The following is a 26,877-nucleotide window of genomic DNA, read 5'->3' as shown; positions in this document are numbered from 1 at the left end:
ATGGGCTGCTTTTCAGCGGGACGTCCTGTCGTTTGTTGCACCAAAGCGCTGTATAAGACTGTCGCTCGACATGGCAGCTGTTACGGCTACCTTGTCTGCATTCATAGTTTTTGCTGTCTCTCATTGAGGCATGTGATACGCTATTCATGTACACCTTTCCTTCCCCTTTCTTCTACCGCCTCTGCTCCGCAGCTCCCAGTCTGCTTCCAGCATTTCACAGGAAAGTCAAACCCAACGCAGAAACCACGCTCAACCCGACAACGGTCCACCCGGTCCATATGACCTGCTGGTTTGTGAACGCCGCGCCCGTGTCCCACACCAGATGCCTGATGCCGTTCAATCCGTGGAACGTGAAGGGAAACGCCACCAACGCTTTCAATCCGACCTTGAGGACAACGGGCAACGCGGCGAAACTAGCCGCCAGACTCGCGGATTCCAGGTGCCAGCCGAATAGTGGAGCGACGAGGTAGGCGGCGCCGAAGACGTAGATCGCTCCGGACAGCGCAGCACCCGTGATACGGTTCAGGCCACTTAGGTACCAGGTTATTTGCGGGCGATAGATTGCGAGGTGCGGAGATACGGGGCGGTGGAGGCGTTGGTTGGCGAGGATTTCCTGGCCCGTGGCCGGGGAGACGGATTGTGTTGTTGCAGGTCTGGCAGTTGACACAGAGACAAAGTCAGTACGTATTCCATATTGAACAGGGTCGGGTTTTCGGGGGGAGGGGGGAGAGAGAGAGCGCGCAGGACTGGAGAACCCGGTAAAGATTTGTCCTCCTTTTCTTCGCCCAAGGAGGAACAACCATGATGACTTGCCAAGGGACTGACCTGTACTGTATATTTTGCAGCGTTGCGATGGCTGCCGGAGCAGATAATCGAGACAGAGCAGTCCTATTCAAGGTGGAGGGGTTGGCTGCGGCCACTGGAACTCGGTCAGATTGTCAGTCCTATCAAACCAAACTCGAGTAGAGACGTTTGATGGAGAAAGGCTTACGTCGCCGAGTTGTCAACTGCAGTGCCCTGCGAGAGAACATGTTGGCCGACATGACTGCTGGTGGGTGTGGTGGGTGAGGGAGCTTGAATCTCGTGTCAATTGAAGCTCCAAGTTAAGTTCACTGGCATGATGCCGATCCGCTTTCCGAGGCAAATCACTTGGCAGATCACGTGAAGCAAGGTTGGATTACGTTTGTCGCGACTTTGATTGGCCGCGGTAAACACAAGGGGCGGATGCCATGCACGGACTCGCAGGAATAGCAAACGTTCAAATACTTCAACATCAGAGTTTCACTCTCGTCTGTCTAATAACCACAGTTTTCAGTATATATATGTAAACCTTTGTGTTGGTTGTATAGAGACTGAGACTGGGTCTAGAAGCACATTGCAGATCCAACCATGAAAAAGGTCATCATGGTACGAAAAGAAACACTTTCAAGATAACGACGCAGCAACATCTGGGGCTTCTTTACGACAGCGACAGCGGCAACTCAAGAAACTTGGAATGTCAGCCGAAATGAATATGGAACCAAGGTCGTTGTGCATGATGGAAGAAAGAACATGTCTTCAGCGTCGACGGAGGGTAGGCTTGTCGTGTACATCCTACTGCAAGAGACAAAGTGCAGGAACTTGGACAGCTAAATGGCAATTCATCTGTAGGTGTTGAATCGATGAAACTATGCCGCGAAAGCGTAGTCCTCCATGTTCATCGACCACCGGGACACTTGCAGTGGTCACTCAGTCAGTGAAGACGAATCTCAGGGAAACCACCGCCAAACCTCACCCAGGCCATCCGAAGCTGTCCATCCCGACCAACGGCGCACTGGGCTCGATGGGTGAAATGCTAGATGAAGATGAGCAGCGATTCGGCAGATGGTCTGTTCACTGGTAGATGTGCCGAGACACAAACCTTTGTTGAATTTTGTCCGGAAAGAGCACATTGAGGACCTTGCTGTTAGCGACAGCAGTGCTGCAGTGCAGTGCAGCGTAGCCCAACATGTTGCACCCGCGTCTCAGAAATGGCAGAACAGCCTGCAACTTTCCCTGCCACCAGCCTTCCCATCGATTTTGCTCTCTTAGAGCCGCCACGGTTCTCTCCGCAAGATTACCGTCATTTTTTAGTTAGCATTACTGCCTGTCATGCACCATGTCCTCCACGTCTTCCTCTCACCAAGCACCGTCGGACGATAACGACACCGATGCCACGCCCTATGCCTCCAACATAGCTTTCTTAAGCCTCAAGTACGCCCCGGGCAAGAGGTGCATTTGCTTCAAACAGACCAAATTCGAGCTCGCCTCCTCCCTCTGTCCTCAGCATGGATACCACGACTCCAAAAGCAAGATAAAGAAACGGAGGAGCTTATGTGTTGCCGGCGATTCAAGGAAGAGAAAGGAGAGTGATATACAAGACCGCGACTATGCGCCTCCTGGAAGGAGGATAACAGGAAATGCGACAGAGCTGCAACCCCGGACGTCTCCAAATTCATGGTCTATTCGACACTTACATCGCGCCAACAACGCCGCGGCAACCGTCACGCGGGGCTTCATTGCAGAACTGCGTTTCGTGAATGACTATCTTGGTCAAATTCTGGCCACTGGCAGTGCTTCGGGCCCCTACATACGCTCCTTTCAATTCTCTGAATGCCCACCTCTAACCCGAATTGATTTCCTTGAATGGCCGCTCAGTGCTCGAATGACTATCTACCGCTACTTCCTGGTAGCGGCCAAAGCAGCAGTCATCTTCCCGGGTAAAAACAGCGAGAAGACATTCCGCCAGCTAAACAAAAGACTGGATACGAGGATCCTCTACACGAATAGTCAAGTGTATAGCGAAGCCAGATCCGTGCTCTACGGTGAGAACAACTTCATCGCCGCAGAACCTACAGATTTCTTCCGTCCCACTGGCATTCAAGGTCTTCGGGCCAGCACAGCTAAAAAGATAAAGCATGTCTCCTTTTTAACCAAAGGCACTGGTCCGCAGGTAAGCGGCGTCGGCAGCAAATCACTATCGACGTCCATCAAATCAACGATTCTCCAATGCCCGGCATTTCTCAAGCTCGACACTCTCACGATCCGATTTGAAGTTTTCCGTCCTGTCTTCGTGAGCATGTATACGCTACAACAATATGCTGAAACTCACGGTCTCGACGGAAATATCGTGTCGGCGTACAACAAGACTGATATAGTCATGAATGCGGCGGCAACGGTGGCTTATCAGGCGCTGAGGAGAAAATCACCATTCCAAGGGTTAAGGGAGATTGAAAATCGCTTCGAGAGTGCCCGTGTACCGAAGAAAGAACCGTGTCTTAAACACGTGATTGAGGTGTGTCTGTTCAGAACCAGTGAATCCACAGACGAGTACCGGGAGCAGAGCCAGGCGCTGCGTGAAGCGATTTTGGACATGCTGTTTGAGGAGATGGAAAGAGACGTGCAAGGGGCGGATGAAAGGTTCCGAGACTTTGTGAGGCGGTATCCGGAGTGAGGCGCCTGATGGAAGACACTGCTTTGTGGGAAATACAGAACTACGAGACTACGACGGGCAGTTGTGAATGACCGTTGGTGGAAATCGTTCTGGCAAGCATTGTGTACTCATTGAAGCATAGTGCCGAGGCGTTTTGTGCTGTGGGCCAAGGCAAAGAAGGACCAACGTCAAGATCGCTACGCATCAAGTTTGAGAATGTCTGTGGAGGTTTTCACATGTGCCCTTGCTCTCATGAATTCCATAAATGTGATCGCCTATATTGGTGTAGCATATCACTGATGAAACTCCGATCTGAGGAACAAGTAATATGTCAAATAAACATTGCCGGCTCCGAGAAACGAAAAAGGACATCAAGCCAGGCCGCTGCGAGCATAGATTAATTGCCTGAACCCCCAAGCAATACAAACAGAGCATGGGCGACAAAAACAAATGAATCGGCGGGACTGGGTCATGGTGTAAGGGGAAGCTACATGACTGCAAGCCAAGGGGGAACACAGGCCGTAGGAGATGAATAGCGAAAGAGTTGAAGGTCCAGGTAGAACAGATGGTGCAGAGAGGATTCATCCAGAGCAGAACCAAAGCTCCCATTCGAGCACAAACACCCAACCAAGCAGCCAAGTAACCGGCCCTTCATCCCCTTCATAGGTACATGAGCAGATTGGGAGATAGGTATATAGCACATGCCAGGGAGAAACAGAAAAGAGAGGAAGAGAATGTAACCTTGAATATGAAACCCGAGCAGATTCATCGAGAGAACGACAACCGGGCGATTAACGGCAGGTATTAGATTCCTTCTGGGACTTCGTGTGCTTTTTTATTGGAGACACACCACTTCATAAGCAACTGGGGTTTTTGATGATGCTGCGAATGTGAGCTGCCAGGCCGAAGTCCATGGAAGAAGAAGGAGAAGGAGAAACGAGCAACAGGAGCTTGAACGAAAATTTATCCAGAAAAGTGCGCCGAAAAGGAGAATGCGTCGCCGTAATCTATCCAGTCGATACGGCAGATCATAATGGCGCCTCTGTCGACTACACCAGCGCAAACCAGCGCTCGCTAGTACAAAAGTCAAAAATGTACCCAGTATCCAGTATTATAGCCACTTGGTCGTTATCGAGGCTCTTTTCGGCTCGCTTGATGCCGGATCGAGACCGGTCTGTGCCTCGTATTCCAGGGAAAAGTCTATTGGCAGCACGACCTGACAACATCGCGAGAACGTTAATGAAGCTCTTTGAACTTGCCGTTTTTCAGCTGAGCCTGAGCCATGGTACAAGATTCGGGACAGAATTGGCGATGGACATAGCTAACAACACCAGCGACTACACCATATCTAGCTCCAACAGGACGGCACACGGCACAGTCTCGATGCCTTCTGTTCAAAATTCAAGGGCTCAGTCGCATCTTGACAGCTATTTCAATCCCCGTGTCTCTCCCAAACACGCGGTCGCTTTTCGCAAGGACTTTGTAACCTGCTGTTGACAACTTAGGGAGGACATTCCTATCCGCTCATATCCAGTCCGCCAACATCAACGTCATGGCCGACCAAAGCGACCATCAAGGGCATGGAGCTCATGGGCGGCGGGCACGGCACCGTCAGTACAGTAAAGTGGTTAGGAAGGACCATTGCTGGCCTAGACGCCATGGCTGCAGGTATGGCTATGGAGCAAAAGTCACCTCGCTGTCGTTACGACATGGATCGTTCCTGTCGGGTAAGGCGTGCCATGGTTTGTGGATGTGTTGGAGCATCGATGGCTGGATCTTGATCGCTGCGCTTTTGGCTCCCTTTCTAACCAGTCGGTATAATACTCGAGGGTCAAAGCTAAGGTGGAAGCGGGTAGCACTCGAGGCAAGATGGTCAAGATCTCTGGGAACACCATCTTGCTAAAAGCCAGCCAACCCACCGACGGCGGCAAGGTGACGTTCAAGGTTCTCGACACCCAGGCCAAGGGAATGAAGAGCCAGAAGACATGGTCGAAGAAGCGCGGAAGAGAGGCCTCGTGTGATGCAGTCGTGCTGGTTGATGGCGGTGGAGCAGTAGACGTGCTTCTGGAGATGGTTGCGCGCATCCAGCGCGTGTGTAGTATTTGGGAAGGCAGAGAGATGCAGAAACGCTTTGGGGATCAATGGAGGTTACCGGTCTTACGATGAAACACTGTGTTTGAGCTTGGTAATGGAGACAGAATGACTGTGTATCGATAAATAAGACAAAGTACCGCAGAGCTGTCTGATGCCATCAATTCAAAAAAGATGTCGGATTGAGAGGCAGGTTTGGCCGATCGCTGGGAGCTAGATTTGGCTCCCTCGCTCCTCTTTTGTACCCCAGTCCTCTTCATAGGGATCCTGGCTGAAGCTCATTTAAGACTAGGCTCGGTTGAACTTCAGATGAAAACAGCTTCTGCTCAGCCTCTACCGGGTAGAGCGTAGATTTTCCATTCACGAGTAATAGGTGGACTTGACCGCTGTCACGGATGGAGCCTTGCCAGCGAGAACTTTCAAGAGCCAAGCATTCCCTACCCATATAAGCCAAGTTCACTCGAGGCTTAGTTTGACCGGCTGTCTGCGAAGAGCCTGTACTTTTGTACCCAGTACATATACTCCTCATTACTCACCTAGCTTGTATCCTCGATCCTGATCTCTCGATCTCGATTCTCCAACATGACTTCCTCCCCGCACGTTTCTCCTACATCTTCTCCCCGCGTACTGGGTATATCGGCATAGACCATGACAACACACTTGTCCCTCGGCAAACACCACCCAAGTCGAATCGCCGCGGGACTTACTGAATGGAGGCTCGTCTATATAAGCGGCAGCCAGGCGGCCTGGTACAGCACGAGCTCTCCCTTGGCGTACCCAGGTCGTTTGGGCCAGTCGTTGACCATGGCAAAAGCATTCACGGCGTATCAAGCCTCGCTAGAGAGAGAAGGCATCTACATCGGCGGCTGGACATTGCGAGGCGCCTTGATTCCCCAGAAGAAGGATGGCAAACACGACACTAGCGAGGACCGCATCCAGAATGCCAACGTGTTTACCCCGGATTGGAGCCCGGAAGAAGAAAGAAAACTGGTCCGCAAACTCGACTTTCGTGTTCTATTCCCGGCGTGCATCATCTACTTTCTGGCCTATATGGACCGCGCCAATCTCGGAAATGTGAAGATCTTGGGCCTGGGGACCAGCTCCTCCATCGAAGGAGCCCTGGGGATGAAAGGCTCCGACTTCAGCTGGGCCGTTTCCATCACCTACTTTGCTGTCACGGCGGGCCTCTTGCCTTCGAACATCATGATGAAGAAGTTTTCGGCCAAGTACTTCTTCCCTGTTGTCATGGTTCTCTGGGGCGTCGTCGTCATGTCAATGGCGGCCTGCAAGAATCGAGCAGGACTTCTGGCAGCGCGCTTCTTTCTCGGCATCCCTGAATCCGGAGTGGTTCCAGCGTGTGTCATGTATTTCTCCATGTGGTACAAACCTGCTGAGAGAGCGTTCCGCATCGGCGTCTTTCACAGCGCCAACGCCCTGGCATCTGCGGTGTCGGCATTCATAGCCGCAGGCATTGGACACCTAAACGGTCGGGATGGACTCGATTCCTGGCAATGGGTCTTCATCATTGAAGGAGCGTTGCCCATCGCCATGGCACCCGTCCTGTTTCTCCTCCTGCTGACCTTCCCGGAAACGTCCACGGCGCTGTCGGAGAGAGAGCGCTACATCGCAATCAACCGGTTCGGCAGAGGATCCGCAAGAAAGACCGATGTCAGTTGGAGTTGGCCTGCGTTCCGGCGCATCTTCAAGCGGCCTTCCACCTACGTCTTCTTCATCTCTTACGTGTCTCTGTGCATGGTCGCCGTTGCTCAAGCCACCTACCTACCCACCATTCTAAAGGTCTTCCTTGGATATTCGACGACAAAGTCCAACCTTTATACCGCGGCCTGCAACCTGAGCATCATTCCCTTGTACTGGGTCTGGAGCACGCATTCCGACTGGACTCGAGAGCGCATGTGGCATTATCTTCTCCCGGTCGTCGCCTCTGTGCCATGCTACGCGGTTTGGACCTATACTTCGACGCACCCGGAAGCCCGAGGAGCTGCGATCGAGACAACCGCCCTGTACGGGATGGCGTATCTGGGGCAAATGGTACTGATCTCGCAACCGATCGTCCTCAGCTACCGCTCTTCAACTCTCTATGGCGCCGCCGAGCAAGCTGTCGGTGTAGCCGCTGCCGTCGCGTCGCTGACAATAGCGAGCATTATCGCCCCTCAAGTCTGTCCTAGAAACCCTGACGCTGCAAAGCTTCCGCTGACCACCCATCTACAGATGTACCCTAATCAAGATGCCCCGCGGTACCTCGCAGGGTTCGTCGGCACTCTAGCGCTGTTGGTTGTGTGTATCATCTCATACCTTACCCTGCCGCTCTGGCTGCTACGAGAAGCCAACATCCGGAAGAAAAAGACAGGCCACGCCATGCCGCTCCAGGTATGGAAATTTTCTCCCTTTCTCTCGCGACGCACCCAGTTCAGTTTTGTTCCTGCTCATGTTTCTAATTTTTCTGTCTAGGCCATTGAAGACGCCGAAAGGAGCATGGTCACGGACGCTGCGCACGAGTTCATCCATCGGCTCAACGAGCAGGAGGAAATGGAAATGTTTGCCACCAAGGGCGTCGAGGCCGGGGCGGCCGAGGTCCAGCATGTTGAGCAGCCCAAGTCGATCTAGATTCCTACATGTATAACAAAGGGATCGATCGTTTTGTTTTTTTTTTTTTCCCCGGGGGTGAGGGGGGGGGAAGCATTGGTCTGTATGTTGGGTCTACAATGACTAACAATAATTCTCCGTTGTGGCTGAGGCAACTCTTACTTACACACCATTCCTGCGGCCCGTCTGAACGACGTGATGCTTTCAAGACTGAGGGGACCGCGGGCCTGAAAGCGTCAGTCTTGTTGAGTGTTGCTATGGCATGGCATGGCATGGTACGGTATGCTACGGTCAATAGCCCCGAACGCGAGATGGAGAGATGGGGGAGATTTAGAGAATACGGATGAACCGCATGACGGGAGAGCGTTCTACAGTAGATACTAGAGCCACTGGAGGCGTCGAACATTGGGATTTCATGTGCCTTCTGGCTCTGCATATGTCTTTTAGCTCCGAGTCTTCTCGTCTCCATGTGTCCCACGTGTCCATCCATGTCTTCCTGCCTTCTTGTCTTGTCTTGTCTGCATAGCCATGTCATGGGCCACGGGATATGCGAACGCTCTTGTATGCTGTTCTTGTCAAGAAGCATCCCGATCCTTTTGGCACAGCTCGAGAGAGGTTTATATTACGTCACTCACTCTGATTCGGTTCTGCCTATTCTAGACTGGTATCTGGTCTCTTCTCTGTCTGCTTTCCTCACAACGCACAACTCCAGACACGGCTCAAAGCTTTGCCTTTCTCGCCGCATCCTTCTTGAGCACGGGAGTACCAGCAGACCATATCTGCACGTCGGGAATCTGCGCATAGTTCACAGGGAAGAGTAAAGGACCTGTGACTTTCTTGGACACTTTTCCCGTCGCTGTCTTCGGCAGCTCGCCATCGATGACCCGCAGGAGCGTGGGGAGCTTGTACCTGGCCAGCTTGTCGGCGAGGTCCTTTCTAAGCTGCTCGAGCGTGAGTTGCCGTTCTCCTGTGGAGCTGTCATCGCTGCCGCCGCGGAACGAGTACGCGTACGTCGTCTGGTCGGCGCGCAGGCTCACGGCCGCGGCGACGCGCTGGCCCCATTCTGCGTCGTCAACGCCCACGACCATCACCTCGTTGATGTACGGCAGGCCCAGGCACTCGCGCTCCACATCGAGCGCCGAGATCTTGTAGCCGCCTGACTTGAGGATATCCACCGACGCGCGGCCCAGGATGAAGTAGTACGCCCCTTCGCGCCGTGCAATGTCGCCCGTTCTGTAGAAGCCGTTGGCGTCGTGCGCGGCTCGCGTGGCCTGCTCGTCGGAGAGATACCTGTTGTGACAAATTGCGAAGTTAGAGACAATGGACATGCAAACGGACACGGACACGAACACTTCGATGCAGCACCACTGTCGGTGAAAAAAGGATAGTGGATGATGTTGATGGTGCCGGTGGTGATGCTGGTCGCAACCACACATACGTACCCCATGAACATACTTGGGCTCTTGATCAACAGTTCGCCTTCGTCGCTCCCGTCTGCGAAACGGACATCCACTCCAGGAGAAGCTACCCCGACTGAGCCAGAAGGAGTGTCACCCGGGTCCAGGGCCATTTTGAAAACCGCCCCGGACTCCGTGCTCCCGTAGCGCGTCAGGATGCGTTTGCCTCCCCTGAGGCCTTTCCAGAACTCCTCCACCGGCCGGGGGAGGGCGGACGTGCCGCAGAGCATGCCGCGGATCCGCGTGGCCGCAGCTGCAGCCGTACCGGACTCGATTTTCGCAGATGATGAGGAAGAGGATTGTTGCTGCTGCTGCTGCTGCTGGAAATGGCGCATCATCCGCACATACATGGTCGGGACGCCCGTGAAGAAGGTGACCCCGCCCCTTTTCCACCTCTCCCACGTCCACTCGGCGCTGAACGGCCCGCTGCGGAACTCAATGCAGGCGCCGCGGATCAGGAAGGGGAAGAAGGAGAGATAAGCACCCGTGGCATGGTGCACGGGGAGGAGGTGTAGGACGCGGTCTTCCTCTACGACCTTGTAGTGGTCTGCAACCGAGCGCGCGACTTCGTGGATCATGGCCCGTCGATGCAGCGCGCCCTTCGGCCTGCCCGTGGTTCCGGATGTGAAAATGACGAACCCGGGCGCATTGTCGTCCGGGTATCTGTCTGATGAGATTGCTATGTCGTGGGGCTGATAGCTCCAGCTCTGGAGTGAGGGTGCAATGAGAATCTTGCAAAAGTCGGGCTTCTCGCGCTTCCTCCTGACGGCGTTTTCCAAGACGGTCCCAAGCTGGTCGCAGTTTGCGGCCGTCAGCACCGCCACGCACTGGGCTTTTTCTATGAAATAAGACGCCTCCTCCACAGGAGCCTGCGGGCCTGACATATATTGAAAATGGCTTAGTTTTTTAATTCTCCCACATATTGTGGTTTGCAAAGGGGGTCCGGGGAGCCTTGACATTGCTTACTGATGGGAACCACGACAGCACCCAGGGCGAGAAGGCCGAGAACTGCAACGGTGAACTCGTAGCCTCCTGGAGCCAGGACCGCGACAAAGACACGAGCTCCGCTATCACCACGGGCCAGGAGGTCCCTTGCTATCGTCTCATCCAGGCGCGCAAGGAGGTCATTCCGCATCTCCAGGACATCAGTCAACAACTGGATTCGGGATTTTTCCACCTCGAGGTTAACGTCGGCAATGATGGGTCTCGCAGGCGCACCATGAGCCAGCCGCAGCATCTGATTGAAGAAGGGACAGTTGGGCAAAACATTCCTGCCCTTGTGCGGTGGTACGAAGTCAGATCGGTCCGGGATATGCATTTTATTCGCGTAGAGCTCAGCAACTCCTGAGTCTCTGAAGGAGCGAAGGAGGAGAGACAGAGAGACATACGACTTTCAGGGACAACACCTATTTCATTGCATACGAGTATGTGTTCCATCTGGCGACATATTGTCAGTTTGACCCACATATCGCCGCGGCTGTCTAAAAAAGAGGAGAAATCGCCGTCTATCGGCTGAAGAATGCCGAAAGAACGTCGAGGAGGAGTCACGTACCGAACCGGGTCATCGGTCACTAGCCAATGCGGAGTATCAGCTTACCTTCTGCTCTGGCTGTCTATGCCCCTTTACCTTCATATTGTGTTCATGGTGCCACTCAGTTAAAGAAGGAGAATTAAAGCAGGTGAACAACAACGGGAAAGAGATGGAGAGTAACGCCAAGCCATATATTTGTAATGACGCCAAATGACAGCGAGCTTTTTATCTCCCTCTTGCTCGCTCATTCAGTTTGCTAGAAGCCGCCCCAAAGACACAAATCCTGGAAGAACGATTCACAACTCCTTGGACATGATCCAATCCATCTGGATACACTGGCCCATCTTGAACTCATGGTCCCCGACTTTGACAAACCCCAGTCCCTCATACACCTTTTGGGCGCGAAAGTTGCCCTCCCAGACGCCCAGCCACAGTGCTCTGTAACCCAGACGCCGGGCCACATCTTCAATTTGGCTCGCCAGGAACTTTCCAACTCCGTAGCCATGGAATGCCGTGGAGACGTACAAGCGCTGCAGTTCGGCGATGGATGGGATGTCCGAGATGCAGGGCTCTGAGGTGCCTTCTGTGAGTTGCGCAAAGCCGATTATTTCCTCCTCGCCATCCTCTTCGTTGGCATCAGCCGTCAAACCGTTGGGGACCGAGGATCTCTCAGAAGAGGCAACGAGAATATGCTTTGTCGCACACCGGATGTCCTCTTCAATAGCCTCTACACTATACGCCTCGGTCAGGTACGCATTCAGATCGTTCGTTGGAATACTGAAGCCAAAAGTCGTGGAGAAGACGGTTGAGCCTAGGCGCGCAATTGCTGGTGCATCCGCGATTGTAGCTGTACGAATAGTAAATGATGGCTTTGTTCTCGGTGCCAGAGCCTCAATGTTTATCGGTTTGGATCGTAACTGAACAGCTGTAGGTGAAGAAATATGTGCATTGTAAGGATATTCTAGATATTCTGCAGGTGCAGACGGAGCTGATGACGGTGGGAGAGGAACTGGGTGTTGATGGTGAACAAGCATTTTCTCCTTGCCTGGGCAGCTCCGTGTATGTGGTGTATTTGCTGAATAGTAGCTATGAGACGCCTTCACAACACCAGCTAAATCAAATGCATTCAATTCATCGACAGAGAGGGCCGCCCTAGCGCATATAATATATCTGTTGTATTCCTTTCTTGAAAATCAAAGGTACCTTGGAGCGCAGGGGGAGATAAGCCATTTCCTTCGGCGGCCAAAAAGACAGAGCCGTCTGTGCCCTACGCCCTGCGCTGTACAGTGCCTTGGCCCACTCAGAAGTCAAATCATTGTAAGGGCCGCCCAGCCCGGAAGGCGGGGTGAAGAAAAGACTTGATCAGCCCTGAGGATTGTTCTTTTTCTTTTTCTGGGCCACACTAAATTAGGTGGATAAGGACGGAGTAGTACGCCCTTCCATCAACAACGGAGGCCCCTCGAAAATTTCGTGGCAATGATTGCGCCCTTTTAACGATTATTGTCCGCGAAGCAGAGCGGAATGGAGACGAAAGCAGTGAATTAAATGACTGAATATTTCCGGGGGCATTTATTGTTATGAAACTGTTACCTCAAGAAAAGGAAGAGAGGCATGGGGCAATAAATCGAATGCCGCGCATATCCGACTCCAGCCTGCTCCTCCAGGCTCTAGATCGGGAAGGTGGGAAAGCACTCGGTCTTTTGAAAGAAGATAAATTAATAAATAAGTTCTCGACCGTTGCACGCGTACTCCTTCAGGACAATGTACGGAGTGACTCCAACGCAAAAGAGCTTGAGCAACATACTGGTGTTTGAGACAGATTCTACCACGAAATGTTATTGGAGTCAATCATCCAGGTTGACAGAATAAATCATAAGGCGCAAGGAACGGGGTAACTCACTGGTTTCAACAATCTGGTACACTGTCAACTACTTCTTTTTGCTCCCATCCTCTCCATTCTTCGAACCCTTCGTGTCCTTCCCATTGGCATTGCCCCCGTCCTTTGCTTTGTCCTTGTCCTCGCTATCATCTGCTTTTCCCTCCGTCTCTTCGGGCTGGTCTTCATCTGACTTAGGCTCGCTGTGTCCCGTCACCAGGGCTTCCCAGACAGCGTATCCAAAAACCACAACCCCAATCGCAAATGCGATCTTGAGAAAGATTTTCGCAGGTCTACCGTACTTGAAGACCCAACTAGCAAGCCATTGCATGGCAGGTGTGACCAGTTGCTCTCTTTCTCTGACCAGGTCCGGATTAACCGTGAACAGCAGAGCAATTAAAGCCAGCAAGATCAGGAGTAATGTGATAACCGTCACAACCTGGATCACGGCCAGGAGAATTGCAATATCTTTGGTCGTTTGGAGCACTTCGAATCCAGCGGCAACCAGCGGCGTGACTTGCTCGAAGGCAGAGTGAATCTCTTTGGAGTAAGGGAGTCCCATTTTGCCATGGACGGGGACACTATACCTTCGAGATATATGACGACGGGCAGGTTTCTTTTGTGCAGGGCTGGAATGCTTACTAGAATAACAATAGATCCTATGCGACAGAGTGACGATCTCATGTCTTGTACTCCGTAAACAGGGACACAACCTGGAGGATGTCGAGATGTCAGAGTGATGTCATGGGCACAGCCCCGAGCCAGACTCAGCCTTGCCAATCGCAGCCTTGGCTTGGCAGCTCCAGGAGACTCACCCACACCGCGCCGCTTTGAGATGCGCGCCTTTCGCGCCTCACCCGCTTTACCTAGTTTGTCCTCTTTGCCCGTTCATTGTTCACGATTGCTGTGGTCTTTCCGTTCGTGCAGATCCTGCTCGACGGCCAGGGACTCACTTCCGATCCTCTCCCATCCATGTAGCATCAATTCTGCGCAGAGGACCCCAACATCATCTCCTGATCCAAGATCACCACGGCTACCCCACATCCCGCCCCGTGGCGCTTGCACCACACATCAGACCGCATATCTGGATCCGACAATCCTAGACCATCCTCCTGCGACTACCAATTTCTAATATCATGGCTCTTCTGCATCAGACCTCAGAATGATATGTCGGCCCGAGACAAGGCTGATTTCTCAGAAACAATTGGTCTCCTACTCAGAGGCATCTATGCTGGGCTCCTCGCAGTCGAGACAGAATGCGTGGAGATCTACCACCATCAAGCCCAGACGGCCAACAAGTTAAGCCACGAACAGTATCAGGCCTGGATTGGCTTACATTGTGAACAGAAAATAGTGCTACTCTGGAGAGACAGAAGCCAATGTTCATTTTGCTTTACGTTTATCCTCGAAATAGCCGAGGTGCAGAGAAGAGAACTCTCACGCCGTAGCGGCGACCTGCATAGCGCGGGCCTCTTTCGCGGCGGGATGCTGGTAGCGGGCGGCGATGAGGCGCTCGCGGAAGTACTCGCCGGCGTTGACCTCCTCGTACTTGCTGTCCTCCTCGATGCAAGTAGGCACAGTGGCAAGGGTGGCCTCACGGTTGGGGCTGAAGAAGAAAGGCATCGAGTATCGCTCCTTGCCGCTCTTGTTGACGACGCGGTGCACCGTCGACTTGAACTTGTCGTTGGTGATGCGGCTAAGGAAGTCGCCAATGTTGACTACATAGCTGCGCGGGCGCGGCGGCGCGTCGATCCAGATGCCGTTAGCGTTGAGGACCTGCAATGCCTCGACCGACTCCTGGAGCACAAGGGTGAAGAAGTCGTAATCGGTGTGCGCCCCGAGGCCAATGTCAGCGCCACCAGGAGCGGGCTGGGGCGGATAATGCAAAATGCGCACGCCACCCATGGGGAACGACGTGGCTTCGTCAAAGTAATTCTCGGGTAGGTCGAGCGCCAGGGCGAAGATCTGCATCAGCTTCTTGGAGAGGGCCATGACCGCGTGAAAGTACCGGTACATGATGGGGCGGAACTCAGGGTACGCTGAGGGCCAGCAGTTGCTGCGTGCAATCGCCGTCGACTTGACGCCGCTGGGCGCCTGTGACTCCGGCTCCGTGGCGTCGTCGCCCATGGTGAACGCTTCCTTCATGTCTACCGTCGTAGCGTCGTGGTTAGCCTGATTGTGCACACACGGTCGAGATGGTAGACGAACCTCCCTTGCCGGCGCCCTCCATCTTGGTCTCGAACAGCGGCTCGTAGCCACGGAGCGCCTTGGATTTGTGGATGTGCACCTCCATCTTCTCCTCGTGCGAGAGCTCAAAGAATTTCTTGACGGCGGCGAATGTCTGGTCGATGACCTCGTCCGGAATGTTGTGGTTCTCAGCGTAGAAGAAGCCGACCTCACAGCATGCCTGGCCCACCTCACTCGCGACCTTCTTGCGGTCCTCGAGAGAACAGGAGAAGATGCTCGAGATGTCGATCACGGGAATGGACTCGAACGTCTTCTTCGCCGCCGCTCCTCGAAGGACAGGGCGTGACCCCCGCTTGCCGCCAGCATGGTAATGAACGTACTGCGAGCGCCGGTCAGGGGCGTGGGGGACCTGCAGCGAAGGTGGCTTACCTCAACTTCGTCATGACCGAGAGAGCCCATTGTGACGATGGCCTAGGCTGGGTGTGCGTGTCAATGAAGTGGTTAGACTTGTATCCGGAGCCCAGGTAGGGGTCTTCCAAGGCGTGATAGCCCCCTTGGCAGGACAGCCATGACGTTTATATCAGATCAGCAGGCAGCGGGTTTGCCGACGAGCGATGCGTCCTACGGCGCTGCCGATGGGCGGACCTGAGCGCGCTGAGGGATCGCTAGAGTGGTCACCAGTGGGCAAGTATTCTGAATCAATGAGGAGAAGGCCGGCACGTGGGGCGAGAGCTGTGAGGGCGGGGCGATCTCCCGTGGTGGAGAGGCGCGGGAAGCTTTTCCTGGCTATCGGACACCTACAAGATTAAGCATGCACATCTAATATAAGGTTAAGCATTTCTCGCGCCGCCTTGGCGCCGCTGCCTCTCCTATCATGACGGTGGGCCTGCCTCCTCCTGTCGCCTCGTCCCATCCTGTCTACTTTCTTCTACTCTCCTCTCCTTCCCGTCCTGTCCACCTCGCGCCAGGGCTCAGCATCGTGGATTACTGTCCCTGCCGCCGCTGTCTGTGGCTGAGATTGCTCGGCATGCGTGGCCGCGGATTTCCCCGACCATCATCCCCGACGGCATGGGTCGATATGCAGAGATGGTGGAAAGCGATACCCCAAGACTCCAAACTGGGCGCTATGAATACGGGGTACAGTGCATAATATTCCGTTTACATCTGATGTCCCTTGGCTACAGGCGACCTCGGAGAACGGCCGAACTCCTAGTCTCCTGTTTCCCATTTAGGGCAAAAGATCAACAAGGAATTCCGATATCTCGCCATCCTTATCAGTGGCACCCTGTACGGTAGGACTTGGGCGACTCTTTGAATGATGGTACGCATTCGACTGTTAAGATGGTCTGAGTAGACCATGGAAGACGGGCTTCCTGGGGTCTGCTGCCAGACTATGCCTTTGGGATGACTCTGTTACCGATAAGGGGTATAAAGATACCGACCCCCGTCCCATTTGTGGCGCAACCTAGTCGTGGGCAAATAGATAATTCGTGCTGGAAACCTCCTCCTACGTCTGTGCTGTTTTACATTTGCATCGTAATTCGCCCACCTGCTGTGCATCATGGGGAAAGAATCACCAGCGATAACAACTGCAGTCAACGACAAGACCGGGGACGAGGACCCCGCCCTCCGCATCCAGAGCGTTGCCGAAGACTTGGGCCTCGATGTTGGCCACATCAAGGAGATCAAGGGGGTGGATGGCGCCTACAACTACGCCAGCTCCACCGCCGTGGAGATTGACGAGAAGACGAACAAGCACCTGCTCCGGAAGATTGACTGGCATGTCTTGCCGTGGCTGTGCGGGCTCTACGTGTTGCAGTACCTGGACAAGGGAGTGTAGGGCTGCCTCACCACCCACTCTTTTCGCATGGGCTGACATAAAATGTTGAAGCCTCTCTTATTCTGGTGTCATGGGTCTGCAGAAGGAGACAAACCTGACCTCCAACCAGTACACATGGCTCGGTTCTATATATTACGCTGGTTACATCGTCTTCGCTCCCGTCCACAACCGCATGTTCCAGGTCTTCCCACCGTCAAAGTATATTGCGTGCTGTGTCATTGCATGGGGTGTCGTTCTAACGTGCATGGCCGCTTGCCATAACTTTGCCGGCCTCATGGTCCAACGAACGTTTCTTGGCGCTCTTGAGGCCTCCATCAACTGCGGCTTCTCCCTAATAACGGCGGCGTGGTATCGAAAGTACGAGCACGGCAGCAGGACCGGTATCTGGTCTGGCTGTACCGGTGTTGCCACCATGATTGGCGGATTGATTGCCTTTGGATGTGTGGACGGAGAGATCAGGCATCCTAACGCCAACTTCTCAAGCTGGAAGATCCTAGCTGTCATCACCGGCGTTGTCTCGGTCATCTATGGAGTCTGCATGTACATGTTCATGGCCACCAGCGTCGTAACGGCAAAGTTCTTCACCGAGGAGGAGCGAACTTTGGCCGTGGAGCGGCTGCGAGAGAACCATCAGGGTGTTGGCTCGACACAGTACAAGCGCTACCAAGCCGTCGAGGCATTTACAGACTACAGGGTGTGTTCCACTTCCCCCAATCTCCCCGCTTGCATGCCATACTAACACCTATCCTAGACATGGATGTACGTCTTCTTTGTCCTCTCGTCTCAGATCCCAGCCGCCGGCCTCGTACTCCTCCAGTCCATCATCATCAAGTCCCTCGGCTTCACTGTCAAGGAGACGCTCCTCCTCAACATCCCGCAGGGCGCCATCAGCGTCATCTGCAACATGGGATTTGGGATGCTCGCCGACGTGACACATCAGCGCAGCGGCGCCGCCATCCTGGCCGGCCTCTTCTCCCTCTTTGGGGCCGGCCTGTTCATCGGCCTGGGTGATCACGGCCACTTTTACCGCAAGTACGGCCAGCTGGTCGCCTACTTTTTCATGAGCGGAAGCTGCTCTACGAGCTGGTTCATTGTCATTTCCATGCTGTCGAGCAATGTGCTGGGCACGACCAAGAAGACGACGCTCAATTCCATCGTCTTCCTCATCCTCGGCGTCGCGTATCTTGTCGGGCCTCAGACTTTCCGCGATCCACCCTTCTACCAGCATGCCAAGATCAGTCTGCTCGTCCTCTGGGTCGTCAGCGTGCTCATCCTGTGCGGCTTCTTTGTGCTCAACACTTGGGAGAACAAGCGACGGCAGAGGATGCTCGAGCGCGGCGAGATCTCCGACGGCCATGGTACAAACGTCGAGTTTTTGGACTTGACGGACAAGGAGAATAAGCTATTTCGGTATGTTATCTAGACTGAAGGGAAGGGATGGAGATAGGTACAGTATGTAGATGACCAGCATCCTCTTGCAGGAAGGGGGGACGGGAACACTCCCGCTCGGCCGCCTTGATGGGGTTCGAAAATGAAAGAGAGAACTAAGTACTGGGTACACTCAACCTTGTCACCCGCAGCCTTGGCTTGGCATTGAAACATGAGTAAAACTGCTCGGAACTCACGTGCGACTCACCTCAGCCGTGCCACTCTTATGACCACCCACCTCCCTCTCACCACCTTCAAACTCACCTCGCTCACCCTCACACTCACTCTTCATCCTAACCTGCTCCACCACGTGCAGCACCAACGGGGACCCAAAATTAGTGGCGTGTTAACCAGTTCCATCCTTGATGCCTTTTCGACTTTCGACCACTTTCCAGTCCCCTCGTTTGGACGTACTCTTCCTTATACTGGTACAGTATAACCCGCCGCCATTGGATGCTCACGTCCTATTTCGCAAGTGTGTCTCTTTGAGGAAGTGGAGACTTTACGCGACCCTCCACGAGGGTGCAGTTTGTGGAACCTAAAGGTTTGAACCTGGAACTCTTTGCAAGGACGGTGGATGCAATGTCTCGCAATCCATTCTCGCACAAGATGAATCACATTTCCAATGTTGTTACTCGGGTCGCCCTTGCTCTTGATAGCGACGCGCACGCTGATACTCAAATCAGTCCTGCCTTAGGTGAGGCTGTAGTAGTTTGACCAGCATGTCGTTGTCCTCCTCTTCGATCGCTTTCCAACTTTGGGTTTTGCTGTCTGTCGCCGCTGTCACTGCTGCTGAGGAAGCTGGATCGAAAAGATAGCATCAGGCGAAACTGCAGGTCGAGACACCATCCTGATCAGGGTGCAAATCGACGTAATACAACCATCAGAGAATAGGCGGGAGAGTAAGGTGTTTCCTGTAAGCAGACAGGAGAGTAGGGCCACGCGCGGGTATGAGTGGTCGCGCTCGACAACAAATTGAACAGCAGTCTTGTCAGTATAGAGGTCTATAGGGCAAACGCAAGTTGTGGGGAAATTTTCCGCCGAATTTCGTGGTTGCCGCCGCCGCTTTTTAAGGCAGTTCTCCCTCGATACCAAGAACGCTAACCTGGTCTTCCCTACAGGGTATTCTTGACTGACTTTTACACGGCCTGTAGTGAGGCTAGAGATAGTCCCCTTTGGAAACGATAAGAGAATCGTCCATTCCTCAGAAGAATAGGTACCTTCGGCCGAACTACGCTAGCTAAAGCGCCGTGAGGATGCGTAGGAGGATCTTTTGAATGGATCTTCTTATACTTTCATAGAGTGGAAAGAGTTGGATAGAAGAAGGATCTTCGTCGAGGCTAAATAGCCGTGTGAAATCTTAGCCGTAGACTAATTATCTAATATTCGCCTAAGTATTGGTAACTATATTGAGTACTCCGTATACAGTGGCACGATGGCGTGTGTCTATTGACCCAGTGGAGGACTGGTACCAAATTTCCCCACCTCCTCCTAGCTATTGTCGATTATGATAGTAGTGGACTGTCAAGCCCAGAGTTCCCCGTCAGACAATATGGCAGCAGCACTGGCCCATAAGTGGCCTCATTATCACCTTCATTCCTTAGGAGTTTTCCTCGCCAATTTGGTACGGTATGGAGTTCAGAACAGGCGAATAAACACCCGAAGAGTGGCGTATATCTTGGTAGAATGTCGCGTCACACAGCTGCTCTTTGTTAACTGTTCACTTTCTTCATTTTCCGAACTCACAGGCGTGCTGCCGACTTCAAGCAGACGCAAACATAGATGCAGACTATGTCAGTCATGTCTTCATGCAACTAGCGTCCCACGCCGTTCTCTCTCGGTAAAGAGAACGAAAACTGCACAGAGAGCGATTCTTGCACAAGCTTATTCGACTTGTAAGCCTTGCTGCTTCATGTATCAATCGTTTAGAAGGCGGCGAGTCTCAGATGCATGTCTACGGACACACCCGACTTTCGTTCTATCTTCAAAAGCCAGAGAGTTTCCCCAAAGCTGACCTTAGTGGTATTGTCAATTTGAGAAACCGGCACCAGCGCGACTCAGATCCGGACAAACGGTCAGCTGAAATTGAACCAGCCATGGCCAATACTCTGGAACCTCCAGGAAAAAAACACGGCAATTTCCAAACCAGGTCTCCAGCTTAAATATCATCCTCTATGTCTTCGCCGAGGCAGCTATTATTGCTACGGACATCGCTGAAGTAATCTCTAAGAAATACTGATGGTTCTGTGAGAGTTGTACTAATAACCCTTAGGTGATTGGGTCCGCGATTGCCGTGAATCTCCTTTTCCATATCCCGCTGGTTGCGGGCTGTGCAATCACGTTGGTCGATGTCCTTCTTCTGCTTCTTTTCTATCATCCGGATAGCACCATGACGCGTCTTCGCCTGTTCGAGATGTTCATGATGTGCCTTGTCCTGGGAGTCGTTATCTGCTTTTGTATCGAACCATCATACATCCGGAACTCGACCGTCGGAGAAGTATTCTTAGGTTACGTCCCTTCCTCTGCCGTTGTTGAAGGTAATTGGATCTACCTCTCTTGCGGTATCTTTGGGGCAACAGTTATGCCGCATTCCATCTTCCTCGGCTCGGGAGTTGTGCAAACGCGTCTCCGTCACTTTGACGAACGAAATGGTATGTGGCCTCCTCGAAACGGAGACGAAGAAGGGAGGCTAGATACCAGCCTTCGATCGCGGTCGTCCGATTCTGTCTCAAATATTCGGTTATCAAACTTGGGCTTTCGCTGTTTACCTTTGCGCTCTTTGTAAACAGCGCTATCCTTATCGTCTCTGGCGCCTCTCTCTACCCCAAGACAGCAGCCACTGAAGCCGACCTCTTTGGCATTTATGACCTGCTGTCGCAGAATCTCTCGGATGCAGCAGGCACTATTTGTGCCATTGCTCTTAAGAAAGGTCGGCGTTGCACTATCCGTCGAGCTGTTGAAAAAAATAAGTGGCACACTGAATAACGATCATAGTATCACCTAAGACATTCATCCACCTCAGTCAAACTTTTAGTGTAAACATATAACTTTTATTCTCTAGATATAGTCAGTCTTAAGCTCATATGCTACTAGAAGGTCTAAATGTTGTACATCATTACCTCAGATAAAGTTGGTAAGAGAAGGGCTTTGGAATTCTATCATTCTAGAAATGGTGCAGTCTGACCGTGAGAGTGTGCCACTTTTTGGTTCTAACCAGTACGGGCTCGCCGACTCCACGTGATAAGGCGCTAGACCCTTTTGGGACCATGCCGAGTCTAACCCGGATCAGACGAGTGAGAACAGGGCGGCATCCGCCTAAGCCGGAAGCAGGGTGAGGCGCAAAGCAGTTTCTCATCTTAGCGGAGAACTAATAAATGCGCGTTTCTCCAACCGTGTTCAATTCGCATTGACACTTGGATCAAGCAAGCACCACAAACACACACCCTCATGACACTCATGATAGTCTAAAGCACAGGCTGGTGACATCTCGCGCAATTCTCCCCTTCTTTGCATCCACTCCCACGCCCGTCTTCCTCGAATCTCGCTGGTCGCCATGCATAGTGCTCTGAATCGACTCCAGTCGACTTTCGGGTATTTTACCAGCTGCGCCTTTACTCTCGCTTGCATAATTGCGGTACTCTCCATAACACCCATACCTGCCCCAACGGGCTCGCCAAGTGCCTCAATATCCGTTCGAAATGTCCAAGTCGTGAAAGGCCGGCCGCACTATTACTCCCCTAAACGCGAAGAATACGCTCAAATCAGATTCGATCTTGAAGCCGATCTGTCCAGTCTGTTCACCTGGAATACGAAGCAACTGTTTGTCTATGTCACGGCGAACTATCCCGGTGGAAAGAATGGCAAAGGAGGAATGTCTGAAGCTGTCATCTGGGATACAATCATCCCGGCAACGTCAACTCCATATTCATGGCAGAATTTGAAACAGACCTATTTCCCCGAGAAGAAGTCAAAATCCAAGAGCAGGAAAGCTTCGAATACAAAATCCAAGACCAAGGATCTTGTCAAGCCAGGCGTCATTTCCTTGAAGAACCAGAAACCAAAATACCAAATCACAGACCCCAGCGGTGTCATCAGTGAGAGGGGTAATGCTACCCTGCAAGTCAGTTGGAATGTGCAGCCTTGGGTTGGCGCTTTGGTTTGGGACAAAGGCTATCTGGGCGGCCGAGTCGGAAAATGGGAGCCTGGTAACGTGGGCAGAAGTGAGACTTTCGAATTTCCTCCTCTAAAGGGGGCAAAAACAGATGTCGTCAAAGATACCGAGGGACCAAAGACTCCAAGGGCCGGGGCAGCCTCTCCGGTCGTCGAGATTTAATCGCAATGCGAGCGTCCTGACCAACTTCCTATCCCTTGGGGTTCTTCGGCGACTTGAACATTCATTTGACATGGCCTGTGGAGGCCTCTGAGGGTATCGACAGATTGGATAGAGCCAACACCGGGGCTCGCATTATGATCCATGGACGAAACATGTGTTTATGCCCTTCAGTTTTGCGGTTCCGGTCTAGGCTCAACTATTTCAGTCAAACTCTTGTTCTCGATCCTCAGATATGCGTACAATGGCTTCCACGAATGTTTCAGCGAGGAAGGTATGCCGCGGCTGCTGACCGGAGCACAACTCAAGCTTTTCCAAATCCTAGGGATAGGACGGTGTGAAGACATTTCGCCTTATGGAATCATCTGCTCTTGCTTGCCTGTGCTCTTTCGCGGGCCGAAATCCGGGCTCGTCCGCTCAGAAACCACATATACGATCGACATGCAGGATCCAAGCACATACCTTCCTTTCCGGGCCCAAGGCTTATGCCAGTGAACGGGGTTACGCGGTAAACGTCTGTCTTAAATCCTTGTATGCGAGCGAGCCAATCAGATGAGACTGATGTTCTTCGAAATGAACCGATACCTTGCACACTCGCTCCGCCGTTTTCATGCGGAGCAAATCAGATTTCGGATGTGCCTCTATGGCACAGAGTGCCTGTAAGATATTTAATCGAGGCCGACAGCTCATTATGAACAGAATTAGCGGTCACCTCCATGTGCGATTTACGCTCGCTTCCGCGATAGTTCCTGTCCCGCATATCATTCTCGACCATGTCCCTGAAATACACCAACAAACTTCAAGGCAAGCGGGTTATTGTTGTCGGCGGCACCAGTGGTATTGGATTCGCCACTGCTGAAGCAGCCGTAGAATATGGTGCCATTGTGGTTGTGGCCAGTTCAAAGCAGGAAAAGGTCGACAAGGCTGTTGAGAGAATCCAGAAAGCATACCCGGACGCGGGGGATCGTATTCGCGGCAAGACCGTTGACTTGAGCTCTGACAACGTGGAAGAGCAGATTGTGGCTGTTTTCGATTTTGCAACTGACGGCGGCAAACACAAAATACACCACGTTGCGGAGACGGCTGGCGGGACTTTCGGGGTGATGCCTCTTGCCGAAGTCACGCCCGCGGTCACTGCAGAAGTCTACAAGGTCAGAATCACCGGCTGTACGATGCTTGCTAAGATTTCCATGCGATATCTCGACATCAGCCGCACCTCTTCTTTCACGTTGACCAGTGGAGTGAGCGACGCAAAACCCACTGCCGGATGGACAGTGATGGCTCCTATCGGAGCGGCGAAGAGAGGGTTGACTCATGCTCTTGCCAACGATATGAAACCTATCCGAGTCAATTGCATATGTCCAGGCGCCGTCAAGACGGAACTGTTTGATAGCTTTGCGGGAGATGGACTGCAGAAAATCTTGGACCACTACACGGCCAAGTCATTGATCAACACTATTGGCGCCCCCGAGGATCTGGCGGAATGTTATATGTGTGCAATGAAGAGCGATTTCATGACGGGGCAGGAAATCACTGCGGACGGGGGGTTTCTGCTGTGCTAGCTTGATGAAGAAGGCATATGGCTGCAGGATTGAGACAGATGAATTGATACTGTCCCCTGGGAGCAACCATCCCTTTCCAATGGCATTGTCTATCTATATGTCAAATACTGGCTTGGTAGATCCATCCGTCCACAACTCGTATGATTGCATATTGGGGGTCACCGAGGGGCGAGACGTTGATTGTGGCCCCGTGTACCGAGTATCCAATAGCATTGCTGGAGGTGGAGGCGTGCGATGACACCATTGGTCCCGTCGATCAGGCTGTCAGCCTTATTTGGATCTGGATTGATGACACCGCCTTGTTGAGCTCCCTTGACTCCCCTCCCTTATCAAGACCACGATGAAAACCTGGAGATAGCAACATTCAATCGTACCATGAGCAACTGGCTTAATCGAATCCTGTCAGAGCCTGTCTCTGCGCCCGCAGTTCCTAACAGATTGGACGCCTCGTGGCTACAAAGCCCCTTGACTGCACGTACAGCGGCAAGGCTCAAAGACCCCAATGCCCCCAACTACCGTTACCAGGTCAATCAAAAATGTATCTACGAGCGGCGACTGCCGGGCGGCTCTTATATCACAGCCCACGTCCAGCGCCTTCAGTCTGGCTTCTATGACAGCCCCGTGATCCACGAGGGCCGCATCGACAATGTCCGCTTCGTGGCCATCAACTTTGTCTTCCATCCCAGTTCCAGCACCTATCGTTTCAAATCGGCCGAGATCAACATCGCTCTTCACCACACCAGCGAGGGTGATAAGAACCCGCTGCAGGTGGTCGCCGGTCTGGCACCTAGGAGCAGTCACGATCATGGCACGCAGACCGAGACGGTGAGCAACGCGCTTGTGAAAAGCCGTGACTGTGTACATGGTCCGAGGTTCCAGCCTTCACGGCCCAAATTCCTTCGCCACGCGCCGCATCTCCTCTACGGGGCCATCTCCCCGGAGACGTTGAACTGGAACTTCAACCTGGCGGGGTCTCTTGGTGTATCCCAAGGGCCGGCTAGCGCGAGTTTCAATCCCTCTTATGGCGTCAAGAGCAGTTACAAAATCTACGAGATGATGAAGATCCAAGGCTCCGTCCGGACACTCCGGTCGTGGTATGGACGCGAATACGACATTGAAGACGGCGAGCTGGTCTGGACCCTAGAGGAGAACAAGCTCCAAAAGTCCGGGCTACCGCGGGAGTTCACATTTGTCATGCTGCTCACCAAGGGCGGTGGAGGGTTTGAACAGAGTGGCGATGTCCGGCTCGAACTCGATGTCCATCCCAAAGTCGCCGGAAGACTAGGAGCTGCCTATCCATCTTTCATCACAAACCTGCACCAGTATCAACCTTTCAAGAGGGAAATACTAGACCTCGACGAAGAGATCGGACAGGTGTTTGAGCAGCAAATCAAGGGCAAAGGCTACAACTTTGCCAACATCGCGAGCAATTTTGACGATTTCGTCTGGCTGCCTGGTACCGCATATTCGACTTCCGACGGCGGTGTACCTCAGTCGCCAACAGGAGGTAGTGGGCTACAGCAAGGTCCTCCACAGCAGGAGGGACAGCAACAATCTCAGCAAGGATCTCGACCCCATCACCAGCACCCAGAGGTCCAACAACAGCTGCTTTCGTCAGGCGACACAACACTCAACTTGAGAGTGCTTCTGGAAACCTCTCGCGGGAGCCCCGTCCCTTTCTACAACCAGTTCCAGCAGCAACTGCCATACCTGAGTCTGAAGGTGCCATCTCAGAATCCGTCCTCGCGAACACAATCACCATTACCTGCTCCTTCCATTACAGGCTCGCGGAACTCGACCCGTCGAACAATCACAATCGGCTCGTCGAGATCGGTAAGAAAACAGCGCTCGCGCTCTGAGCTTTCGAAAGAATACAAGTCGTCCCCTACGCAGCCCAAGACAGCAGCAGAACCTCGGCTCTCCTCCTTTGGTCAGGCCGCGTCGAGGCAGCAGAGAACTTCCGCAGCCCCAGTGCGGCGGCCATTTACATTCCAGGAGGAGGACGAACTGAATAATCAAGACTGCAGCACCCAGATGTCATCGCCGGAGGAGCACGTCATAGTACTGCCGAACAACAGTTCGCCACCAATAACCCGTCACCCAAGTCCAGAATTCGCCACGCCGCCTTCACACCCGCAGTCTTATCCGGACCTGCCATCTTGACGGTATGGCCGGCCTCGAGGACGACAGGGCCCAGGGTGCCAACGATCCGCCCAAATCAGCCGATCCGATATCGATTCCGACGCCGGAGTGGGAGTACGACGGTTGGGAATGGCCTCTTCCTGCAACACGAATATGCCAGGGACTCTTATGGATATGAATCTGGCTGCACTGTGTCTTCTGTTGTCGAACTCCATTGTAATATTTGTCGTCTCGCAAGCCTGCAAGGCTGCTTGGTTCTTCTAGTAAAATTCGCGGAATGTTTGGGAATCTATATACGGACTGAGGTTTGGAATGACGTTGGTATTTGCTCCAACTTCCATTGGGTCACAAACGTTACCTAGGTATATTAAGGGAACG

The 26,877-nt window shown here is 52.9% G+C and overlaps 13 protein-coding genes across 13 annotated transcripts; 8 read left to right on the top strand and 5 right to left on the bottom strand.

Moving 5' to 3' along the window:
- Positions 1 to 214: 214 nt before the first annotated feature.
- Positions 215 to 1,031, bottom strand: A1O5_01066 (succinate dehydrogenase (ubiquinone) cytochrome b560 subunit; the record flags this gene model as incomplete). Its single annotated transcript, XM_007741685.1, has 3 exons — positions 215 to 653; positions 826 to 919; positions 992 to 1,031. The coding sequence occupies 3 exons, from the start codon at positions 1,029 to 1,031 to the stop codon at positions 215 to 217; spliced, it is 573 nt and encodes a 190-aa protein (XP_007739875.1).
- Positions 1,032 to 2,137: 1,106 nt separating this feature from the next.
- A1O5_01065 (uncharacterized protein) lies at positions 2,138 to 3,472 on the top strand (the record flags this gene model as incomplete). Its single annotated transcript, XM_007741684.1, has 1 exon — positions 2,138 to 3,472. The coding sequence occupies one exon, from the start codon at positions 2,138 to 2,140 to the stop codon at positions 3,470 to 3,472; it is 1,335 nt and encodes a 444-aa protein (XP_007739874.1).
- A 1,362-nt stretch (positions 3,473 to 4,834) lies between these two features.
- On the top strand, positions 4,835 to 5,617 carry A1O5_01064 (uncharacterized protein; the record flags this gene model as incomplete). The annotated part of the gene is made up of 3 exons (XM_007741683.1): positions 4,835 to 4,933; positions 4,957 to 5,119; positions 5,289 to 5,617. The coding sequence occupies 3 exons, from the start codon at positions 4,835 to 4,837 to the stop codon at positions 5,615 to 5,617; spliced, it is 591 nt and encodes a 196-aa protein (XP_007739873.1).
- A 729-nt stretch (positions 5,618 to 6,346) lies between these two features.
- A1O5_01063 (uncharacterized protein) lies at positions 6,347 to 8,167 on the top strand (the record flags this gene model as incomplete). Its single annotated transcript, XM_007741682.1, has 3 exons — positions 6,347 to 7,717; positions 7,772 to 7,930; positions 8,012 to 8,167. The coding sequence occupies 3 exons, from the start codon at positions 6,347 to 6,349 to the stop codon at positions 8,165 to 8,167; spliced, it is 1,686 nt and encodes a 561-aa protein (XP_007739872.1).
- A 698-nt stretch (positions 8,168 to 8,865) lies between these two features.
- A1O5_01062 (uncharacterized protein) lies at positions 8,866 to 10,921 on the bottom strand (the record flags this gene model as incomplete). The annotated part of the gene is made up of 3 exons (XM_007741681.1): positions 8,866 to 9,436; positions 9,589 to 10,480; positions 10,570 to 10,921. The coding sequence occupies 3 exons, from the start codon at positions 10,919 to 10,921 to the stop codon at positions 8,866 to 8,868; spliced, it is 1,815 nt and encodes a 604-aa protein (XP_007739871.1).
- A 509-nt stretch (positions 10,922 to 11,430) lies between these two features.
- A1O5_01061 (uncharacterized protein) lies at positions 11,431 to 12,168 on the bottom strand (the record flags this gene model as incomplete). Its single annotated transcript, XM_007741680.1, has 1 exon — positions 11,431 to 12,168. The coding sequence occupies one exon, from the start codon at positions 12,166 to 12,168 to the stop codon at positions 11,431 to 11,433; it is 738 nt and encodes a 245-aa protein (XP_007739870.1).
- An 894-nt stretch (positions 12,169 to 13,062) lies between these two features.
- A1O5_01060 (uncharacterized protein) lies at positions 13,063 to 13,572 on the bottom strand (the record flags this gene model as incomplete). The annotated part of the gene is made up of 1 exon (XM_007741679.1): positions 13,063 to 13,572. One exon carries the CDS (start codon positions 13,570 to 13,572, stop codon positions 13,063 to 13,065), a length of 510 nt encoding a protein of 169 aa, XP_007739869.1.
- An 875-nt stretch (positions 13,573 to 14,447) lies between these two features.
- A1O5_01059 (uncharacterized protein) lies at positions 14,448 to 15,656 on the bottom strand (the record flags this gene model as incomplete). Its single annotated transcript, XM_007741678.1, has 3 exons — positions 14,448 to 15,157; positions 15,219 to 15,576; positions 15,627 to 15,656. The coding sequence occupies 3 exons, from the start codon at positions 15,654 to 15,656 to the stop codon at positions 14,448 to 14,450; spliced, it is 1,098 nt and encodes a 365-aa protein (XP_007739868.1).
- Positions 15,657 to 16,758: 1,102 nt separating this feature from the next.
- On the top strand, positions 16,759 to 18,460 carry A1O5_01058 (uncharacterized protein; the record flags this gene model as incomplete). The annotated part of the gene is made up of 3 exons (XM_007741677.1): positions 16,759 to 17,033; positions 17,089 to 17,731; positions 17,789 to 18,460. The coding sequence occupies 3 exons, from the start codon at positions 16,759 to 16,761 to the stop codon at positions 18,458 to 18,460; spliced, it is 1,590 nt and encodes a 529-aa protein (XP_007739867.1).
- Positions 18,461 to 20,623: 2,163 nt separating this feature from the next.
- A1O5_01057 (manganese transporter) lies at positions 20,624 to 21,387 on the top strand. The gene is made up of 2 exons (XM_007741676.1): positions 20,624 to 20,683; positions 20,738 to 21,387. The coding sequence occupies exon 2, from the start codon at positions 20,855 to 20,857 to the stop codon at positions 21,248 to 21,250; it is 396 nt and encodes a 131-aa protein (XP_007739866.1). The 5' UTR covers positions 20,624 to 20,683; positions 20,738 to 20,854; the 3' UTR covers positions 21,251 to 21,387.
- A 631-nt stretch (positions 21,388 to 22,018) lies between these two features.
- Positions 22,019 to 22,798, top strand: A1O5_01056 (uncharacterized protein; the record flags this gene model as incomplete). Its single annotated transcript, XM_007741675.1, has 1 exon — positions 22,019 to 22,798. The coding sequence occupies one exon, from the start codon at positions 22,019 to 22,021 to the stop codon at positions 22,796 to 22,798; it is 780 nt and encodes a 259-aa protein (XP_007739865.1).
- Positions 22,799 to 23,568: 770 nt separating this feature from the next.
- Positions 23,569 to 24,357, top strand: A1O5_01055 (uncharacterized protein; the record flags this gene model as incomplete). Its single annotated transcript, XM_007741674.1, has 1 exon — positions 23,569 to 24,357. The coding sequence occupies one exon, from the start codon at positions 23,569 to 23,571 to the stop codon at positions 24,355 to 24,357; it is 789 nt and encodes a 262-aa protein (XP_007739864.1).
- Positions 24,358 to 24,732: 375 nt separating this feature from the next.
- Positions 24,733 to 26,520, top strand: A1O5_01054 (uncharacterized protein; the record flags this gene model as incomplete). Its single annotated transcript, XM_007741673.1, has 1 exon — positions 24,733 to 26,520. The coding sequence occupies one exon, from the start codon at positions 24,733 to 24,735 to the stop codon at positions 26,518 to 26,520; it is 1,788 nt and encodes a 595-aa protein (XP_007739863.1).
- Positions 26,521 to 26,877: the final 357 nt, after the last annotated feature.

Source organism: Cladophialophora psammophila, assembly GCF_000585535.1.
Source record: "Cladophialophora psammophila CBS 110553 chromosome Unknown aczJe-supercont1.1, whole genome shotgun sequence".
NCBI lineage: Eukaryota > Fungi > Ascomycota > Eurotiomycetes > Chaetothyriales > Herpotrichiellaceae > Cladophialophora > Cladophialophora psammophila.
Note: the sequence above shows the minus strand (reverse complement) of the source record. Positions and strands in the feature narration are given on the sequence as shown.